General features: G+C 37.0%; 1 protein-coding gene across 1 annotated transcript; it reads right to left on the reverse strand.

Moving 5' to 3' along the window:
* Positions 1-7,841: 7,841 nt before the first annotated feature.
* LOC114086429 (olfactory receptor 6C4-like) lies at positions 7,842-8,777 on the reverse strand. Its single transcript, XM_027927692.2, has one exon. The coding sequence runs from the start codon at positions 8,775-8,777 to the stop codon at positions 7,842-7,844; it is 936 nt and encodes a 311-aa protein (XP_027783493.2).
* Between the last annotated feature and the right edge of the window lie 540 nt (positions 8,778-9,317).

Below are 9,317 nucleotides of genomic sequence, written 5' to 3' on the forward strand. Positions count from 1 at the left end.
TCTTTTTTCCAATGTATGTTTTTGGTGCCTTTGTCTAGTATGGGGTAACTGTATTTATATGGGTTTGTCTCTGTATCTTCCATTCTGTGCCATTGGACTATGTGTCTGTTTTGGTGCCAATACCATATCAGTTTTGTTACTATGGCTTTGTAGTATAATTTAAGATCTGGTATTGTGATGCCTCTTGCTTTACTCTTCTTCCTAAGAAATACTTTCACTATTCTGCCTCTCTTATTTTTGCAAATAAATTTTATGATTGCTTTTTCTAGTTCTATGAAAAATGTAATTGGCATTTTAATAGAAATTGCATTAAATCTGTATAATGGTTTTGGTAGTATGGCCATCTTGACAATGTTAATTCTGCTTATCCAATAGCATGGTAGACAATTCCATCTGTTAGGGTCTTTTTAAATTTCTTTCTTTAGTGTTCTATAGTTTTCACTGTAGAGGTCTTTAACCTCTTTTGTTAAATTGATTCCCCCAAGTACTTTATTTTCCCCTGAGGCTACTGGTAATGGGATAGTTTTTCTAATTTCTTTTTCAGAGGATTCATCACTGATGTATACAAATGAATTTGATTTATGGGTATTGATTTTATATACTGCTATTTTGCTGAATTCATTTATTAATTGTAGAAGTTTTCTGGTGGAATTTTTTGCATCCTGTAGGATAGAATCATGTCTTTGGCAAATAGTGATAGTTTGAGTTCTTTAAATACATACATAAATACATATGTATGTATATATACATACTAATATGTATATCTATTAAATTATATCCATTGTGGAAATGGGCTTGCCTTGGACCCAGGTCATTTGCAGTGACATATATATTATATATATATATATATATATATATATATATATATATATATATATATATATATATATATATATTGTGTGTGTGTGTGTGTGTGTGTATGTACTCAATGCCTTTATTTCTTTGTATGTGGTGCTAGAATCAAACCCAGTGCCTCACACTTGTGAAGCAAGTGCTTCACCATTGAGCTACAACTCCAGCCCCATTGAGTTCTTATTTTCTTATTCATGTCTGTTTAATATCTTTCATCTGTCTAATTTCTCTGGCTAGAGTTTTAAGGACTATGTTGAATAGAAGTGGTAAAAGAAGGGATCCCTGTCTTGCTCTAATTTTTAGAGGGAATGCTTCTAGTTTCTCTTTATGTAGAATGATATTGGCCTTGGGTTTTGCAGAGATAGCTTTTACAATGTTGATTTATATTCCTACTACCCCTAGTTTTTTTAGTGTTTGAACATAAAAGGGTTTTATATTTTGTCAAATGTTTTCTCTGCATCTATTGATATAATCATATGATTCTTAGCTTTTAGTCTATTGATGTGATTAATAATGCTTAAATTGATTTCCATATGTTGAATCAACCTTGCATCCCTGGAATGAACCCCACTTGATCATGGTGAACTATCTTTTAAATATGTTTTTGTATGAGATTTGTCAGAATTTTATTAAGAATTTTTGCATCTATGTTCATCATGGGTATTGGTCTGAAGTTTTATTACTTAATGTGTCTTTGTCTGGTTTTGGTATCAGGGTGATACTAACCTCATAAAATAGATTTGGGGGACTTGGGTTGTGGCTCAGCCGTTAAGTGCTCACCTAGCATGTGCAAGGGGCTGGGTTTGATCCTCAGCACCACATAAAAATAAATAAATAAAACAAAGGTATTGTGTCCAACCACAACTAAATATGTATGTGTGTGTGTGTGTGTGTGTGTGTGTGTGTATATATATATATATATATATATATATATATATATATATATATATATATGAATAGGTTTGGAAGTGTTCTCTCCTTTTCTATTTCATGGAATAATTTGAGGAGTATTGGTATTAATTCTTCTTTGAAGGTCTTGTAGAACTTGGCTAAGAATTTGTCTGGTCCTGGGCTTTTCTTTCTTGGTAGAATTTTGATGTTGTCTCCTATTTCCTGTAAGGTCTGCTGAGAGCCATAGACAAGTAGGAATGACACATGGCAATTTCCTTGTCAGCCTACCCAATGTTGCTTAGAGGGAGGACTCTCCATTGTGGAAATGGGCTTGCCTTGGACCCAGGTCATTTGCAGTGACATTGCATGAATGTTTGAGAAAGGTGACCCTGCTCAAGGACCAGGGCGGATCCGGGTTTAGGGTGTGGATCCTGCTGGGAATAGGGCATATCCTGCTGCCTCAGGCACCCGCTCCTTGAGTTCCTGTTGAGTTCTCACAGGATTCAGAGAGTATTTGGGATGCAGAGCCCGGTGAAGGTGTGGACTTTCCCAGAACGTGCGTGTAGAGTGCCGGTGACAGTTCGAGAATAAAGAGTTGCTGTTTGAATCTACAATGTGTGTGGTGGCTTGGTTATTTTGTGCCCAGCCAGACTGCGACAAGGTCAGGCAATGGCAGCAACCAAAAGGAGGCAGATTTTAAAAGGCTGCTGAGGAGGCTTTATTGAGACTCCACTCCCTGGCAGAACTCTATCAGACCAACAGAGAGGATAGGAAGAGGGTTTGAGGAGAAACTGAGTGGAGGCTCCACTGGACTAGAATTTTATGGGGCTTATGGCAGGAAGGGAAGGGCTTGGAACAGGAAAAAGAATTTTTAGAGTCCCTTGTCCCAGTGGAGTTGATCAGGGGAACTGGCTAAGATCCAGGATTGGCCAGGAGACCCTGCTGATTGACAGGTGGTTCTGTGGGTGCCTGATTGATGTTTCTTTTGAGCTTAGTGGGCTGCTTTGTGCTTTGTTCCTAAGTCACCACCATCAACCTGTCATTTCCTTGCTTGAAACTGATCTGTTTAAATTGTGTAGGTCTTCCTGACTCAGCTTGGGTTAGTTGTATGTCTCTAGAAATTTGTTGATGTCATCAAGATATTATAGCCAGTTACTGATGATAATGAGTTCTGCTCCCCAGATGTGAAGGTTGAACCACAGGGAAATATGGAAGCAACAAGTTTGATTTAAAGAATAGTAACACAGTCTTCTCAGCAGAGAAGGGAGAACAGAGCTGGGGTGGTGAGTCATGTTCTTCTCATAATTATGTAAGGGGGTGAGTCATGTCCTTCTTATAATTTCTGTGTTTTTTACTTCTCATGTCCTACCTTTTATCCCACCATGTGGTGAAAAAGCAGGAGAGAGGCAATTCAGGGGGAGTGAGCCAGGAAATACTCATTAATAATTCCCTGCTGGGAGGGCCAGTCTCCTGAGTGGTAGGTGTTGTTTGGATATCTGTTAGGGGAATGTGAAGTGTCCTGAAGGTATTAACATTCCATTCCCCTTTGAACCAATGTCCACCTTCCCAACCCTATTCATCTTCCATCTTCCTACCTAACTGGATTCATCTACCTACACTAACTGCTTCACCTTTGTTTTTGCTTCAAAGATTTTTTTTTCTTTTTCTTTTTCTTTTTTTTTTTTTTTGAGTATGAATTTCAAAGAACTTTCTGATTACCTTCTGTATTTCAGTATGTCATTGTGATATTATTTTTTTCACCATGAATTCAGTAACTTGGTTTTTTATTACTGTGGCTAAGGGTTTGTTAATTTTATTTTTTCAAAGAACCAGCTTTTTGTTTTGTCAATTTCTTAAATTGTTTCAATTATATTGATTTCAGTTCCAATTTTAATTATTTCCTGTCTTTTACTGCTTTTGGTATTGGTTTGTTGTTCTTTTTCTAGCTCTTTGAGATGTAATGTTAGGTCATTTATTCATTGACTTTCCATTTTTTAATGAATGAGTCATTGCATGAACTCTCCTCTTAGCACTGCCTTCATGGAGTCCCAGAGGTTTTTATATGTTTTAAGTATTTTTTTATTGATCCCTGATTTCTTCTGTTATCTATTTGTCATTCAATAATGTATTGCTTAGTCTCCAAGTGTTGGGGTTGATATGCTTGAGTTCAGGACCCCCCAAATCCACCAGAGACCAAGATCAATGTAAGCAGCAAGGAGGTATTTATTGTGAGCTAGCTAGGTCCTCTGCACACAGAAATTGGTGTCGCTGAGAGGCCCCAAGTCCAGGGTTTGCAGCAGTTTTATACACTCTTTAGGGAAAGCAGGGACTTCACATACATCATAGCATCTGTTAGCAAATCATCACAGTCCACTGGAAAATCATAAAACAACTCTAAATCATGATTAGCATATCAAGTGGCCAGAAAGAATCTGGAAAGGATTATTGGTTAGTTCAAGGAGTTGATGCACTTAAAATGATTGGTTTAAACCATGAGGGTGTTGTAAGGGGGGGGGTATGTACCAAGTTGCAGGGCTTCTGGTTTAGATATTGGTCACCCCACCTAGGTGGGGGCCATCTAGAATTTCAGATATTTCCACATGTGGCCTATCTTAGGCAATCATCATCTGCAGCTTTTCCAAGAACTGTTTGTGCAGAGATCTCTGTGGTATTTCCTTACTTTAGGACTACAGTAGGTCAGAGGTTAAGTTTCAGAGCAAAATAAGGTCCTAGGGAAATGAGGTTTCTTAGGTCTTTCAGGGGTATCTTATTTTTTTTTTTATTTTATCATTGATTTCTAATTTTATTCTATTATGATCTGATAGAGTTCAGGGTAGTATCTCAATTTTTTTTTTTCATTTTCTGAGTTGCTTTTTGGCATGAGAAATGACCTATTTTAAAGAAGCATCCATGTGCTGCTGAGAAGAAAGCACATTCACTTGTGGATGGATGGATGAAATATTCTACATATCTCCCTTAAGTCTCAATTATCGATTGTATTATTTAGTTCTATTGTTTCTTTGTTTAAGTTTTGTTTGGAAGATCTGCTCTGCCACTGTAACTTATTTTTTAAATGAACATTGTTTTTCCTCTTCCTCTTGCCCTGCTTCTTCCTAATCTATTCCCCTCCTTAATCTCAGGGAAATAGGATTACCTTTCTTCTGCATCCTATTCTGAGTTATCTGTCTTTGAGAACACACCCATCACAGGAATGAAGTAATTTATTGAAGACAGCAGAAGAACCTCTCCCAAATTAACAAGTGAATTACAACAGAGATCAGGTGGAATATAACCTTTGAACCACCTCTTCAGAAGCTAAAATCTCCTGCTCAACTTGATGGGCAGAATCACAGCCACTCTGACCATAGTCCTCTGTGTTTTTTTTTTGCTAGCAAAGCAATAAGCCTTCTTTTTCCTTTTTTTTTTTTAAAGTTTGTGTGACTACAACATTGCAAATATTTCTTTCCCCTCATTTTTGCTCTCTTCTTCTGGAACACATAATGAACGTATTTTATAGTATTTGATGTTATGCCATGATTCAGGAATAGTCTGTCCCCCAACTTAGTTTTTTATCTTTGCACTTAATTTGGATTTTTTCTCTTAACTAAATACTAATTCTTTCTTGAGCCGTGTCCAGTAGGTTAATTAGAAATTCTTTAATTCTGTTACTATGAGTTATAGTTTAACATTCAATTACATTCATAAAAAATACTTTGTCTTTCCACAAAGTTTCCAAATTGTTCAGACATATTTGCCCCCTTGTTCACTAAATCCTTAACATGGTCATCAAAATAATTTCCAAGTTCCTGTCTGATAATGTGAGTATCTGTCATATCTGAGAATAGTTATATTTAATGTTTTATGTTTTGCATAAGAAAACAAAACAGTTTCTTCTTCTTCTCTTCTTCTTCTGCATGACACATAGTATTTTATGTTATGTTGGAGAGCATGTATAAATGAATAGTTAAAGGTAAGTTATATTGATGCCCTAAAGATGGATCACAAGAGTGTAATAACTAGTAAGTAGCTAATTGTGAGAGCCAGAGGGTCTACATGGTAGCTTTCAAAGGAGGATATATTTTGTGTAGTGTAATAACAAACATGTGAGTGGCATGTTGATCTGCTTCTTCTAGTCATTGAGTTCCAGAAACCTCTGAATTTTTCACAACACAGGTGTGTTATAAAGCTAAAGACCCTGATGAGGGAAACATGACTAGAAATATAAAAAAAGGATGTTTTGATATATAGGCCTGAGTATTTTCACATTTTGAACCCTATGGACAATTGGAATTATAACTGTGACTCATTCTTCTTTAGTAAGAAGTGGTAAGCAGGTGGTTCAGGGGTCTGTACTATGCAAGAGAGGAAAGACTTCCCTCTGGAGCTGTTCTCATCACCTTTCCTAGGTGCTAAGCTAATCATTAAATCCCATATCATGTATGTGGAGACATGGTGACTTAGGGGTAGAAAAAAAAAATCCATACACTGAAATAGTTGTAATCACCAGACAACTTGTCCTGGGTGGAGTCAGAGATATAGATATTGCTTAGAGGTCAGGCATATAAGACTTGTTGAGCTAAAATTTATGGACATGGGAAACTTTCTAAAGATATGGGATTTAACATCTGGGCAAGGATGTCATTTCATGGCTAAGGTGTCCCATAGAGCCTGGAAAAAGCAATGTCCAATGCTCACTGATGTGGAAATATCTTATAAGGCCCTACAAAGATTCATTCCAAGGAGGCCCCACATTCTCCAAGGGAATGAGGACTAGGATTCTGAGATGGGAACAAGTATCACTAATGTTTAATAGTGGTTTTCATACACCACATATGAAGGTGGGAGAGATAGATGGTCATGGGGGACATAAATAGCCATAGAGTTAGGATTGTTAATATTTTTGAGGATGTCAGATGCCAGGTGGTTCCACTTAAGCAGAGAAGCCAGGGGTCTACCATCCTCACAATGATGGGCAATGTCAGAGGGGTATCCAAAGGACCTTCAAGCAGGGAGCTGTGGAGAGGGTTAATAGACCATGACATAGCATCCTTATTAACAACCCTAACCGCCCCAGAATCATCTATAAATGTGTCCTCTAAATGTCAGGCACAGTCTTGTTACACTGTTGTCTTGGTGGATTTTTATCATTGCCAAAATTCTCTGTGATTTCTCTTTGCCTGGGTCTCCTTTTCAATGAAACAAGATGATTCCATTTAACACCTTTCATTCTAATTTCAGCACCCAAATAAGACAGCCAGAAGTGTCCTTAAAAATATTCATGTCATCTAACACTGTACCATAAGAAATCCTTTCTGTAGGTGGTGGCAGAGAGGCAGTTTTTGGAGTCATCATAAGGAGTAGCTTCATGGGCTGGGATTGTGGCTCCATGGTAGAGCACTTGCCTCACACATATGAGACACTGGGTTCAATCCTCAGCATGACACAAATAAAATAAAGGTATTGTGTCCATGTACATCTAAAAAACAAGTAAAATAAAATAAAAGGAGTATCTTCAGAAATAAGCTGTTTAAACCATAAAAAAGTGTTCTTGTAGAATATTTTTGGGCATAGTTTATGAAAAATCTCTTCTGAGAAACAGCCATTCATATTTAACACAGTACATTTATAACTTTTTGATAATAACAAGATAATTACTATTTTTTTTTTACTTCTGAACATTCTAGAGAAATGTTCTATCACTGACCTGTATCAACACTCTGATAATTATTAATGAGTCCTAGAGCTCTTTGGGGGATAGAGAGTTGATCATTCAGCTTGTCATATTTATGATAAGCAAACGAGTTTTCAAGCAGGTTTTTCTTTTCTTTTTTTTTTTTTTTTTTAGTTTTGGTTTGTTTCTTTGTGTGTTCATTTTGTCTGTGTTTGCATAGTCTAAAAAAGACTTTTCTCTTTTTTTTACATCTAAAAGTTATCCCTGGACAAATTTAAATTAACCTTCTTTAATTAACCATTTCTTGGTGGAAATTTAATCTGAAAATTCAATAGGTATTTACATTGAATTCATCTAAGAAATCACTTTAACAACTGAAGAGCTCCTTCAGGAACATCATTAACAATTTTCATTTGTTTTGAGGCCATTAAAATAAATGAAGATGCACAATTTTTCTGGCCATATCCTTGAAGGCTTGTTTTACCTGTTTATTCCTTAGAGTGTAAATGAATGGATTCAATAAAGGGGCAACTGATGTATTGAGCACAGCTATTCCCTTATTGAAGGCAACTCCTTCTTTTGCTGAAGGCTTTATGTACATAAAGATGCAGCTTCCATAAGAGAGGGAGATGACAATCATGTGGGAAGAACATGTGGAAAAGGCCTTTTTCCTTTGCTGAGCAGAAGGGATCTTCAGAATGGTCCTGATGATGTTTGTGTAGGAGAGGGTCACCAGCACCAGTGTGACTACCAGTGTCAGAAGTGCTAAGATAAAGTCGAATAGTTCCAGTAGACTAGTGTCTGAGCAAGAGATTTCTATGAGGGGTCCATAGTCACAGTAATAATGATTTAGCACATTGGACCCACAGAAATCCAGATGACTGGTCAGGATGATTGGGAACAAGATGATCAGGAAGCCACACAGCCAAGAGCAGAGAACCATCTGGAGGCAGACCCTGCTGTTCATGATGGTGGTATAATGCAGAGGTTTGCAGATGGCCACATAGCGGTCATAGGACATGGCAGTCAGAAGGTAAAATTCAGTGGCCCCAAAGAAAATAGCAAAGAAATATTGAGTGAAGCATCCAGCAAAGCTGATAGTCTTGATCCCAGTTGAGATGCTGAATAGCAGCCTAGGAGTGAAAGTGGATGTAAAGGAAATTTCCAGGAAGGAGAAATTCCGGAGGAAGAAATACATGGGAGTCTGGAGGTGGGAGTCCAGCAATGTGAGGATGATGATTGTCAGATTCCCAATGATGCTGAACATATATGTAAGGAGGAGAAATATAAAAATGATAATCTGAAGCTCTGGAATATCTGTTAGTCCAAGAAGGATGAATTCAGTCAAAGAGTGGTTTTTCATTGCAATTTCAATTAACTGCAAAGCTGAGAAAGGGAAAAGCAGCATTGGGAAGGGGAAAGTAGCTGAGGAATATTGAGCACAGGTTTAGATTTCCCTTGAAACTTGTTTAGAGGAAATACCTCTGTTTAAACCAGCCAAAAATGTCTTTTTTTTTACTTCATGCTTACTTGATCATTAAAAAATTTTAAAAACAAGATTTTAAATTAAAATGCCCCAAAGATTAGTAGAAATTTAAATTGATAAAGATCTAATAATTCACCACCGTGGAAGGGTAACATTGATGATCTCTGTACATACTCACTTTTGACATGGAAAAGACGATGAGGGATTGTATCTCTGGAGCTACATAGTGTCAGAACTGAGATGTCAGATGTGCATGAGAAGGTGAAATAAATTATCACATATTTTCTTTCTTAATCCTAATGCATGTCCTGATTACTCACAAAGTATTCAGGCAGGCTTTGAGAAGAAGGCATGTCTGTCTGTCCCTTCATTTAACAATTGCTTATTAGTGCCCTTCCTCCATTGATTTCAAATCAA

This window comes from Marmota flaviventris, chromosome 3, assembly GCF_047511675.1.
Source record: "Marmota flaviventris isolate mMarFla1 chromosome 3, mMarFla1.hap1, whole genome shotgun sequence".
NCBI lineage: Eukaryota > Metazoa > Chordata > Mammalia > Rodentia > Sciuridae > Marmota > Marmota flaviventris.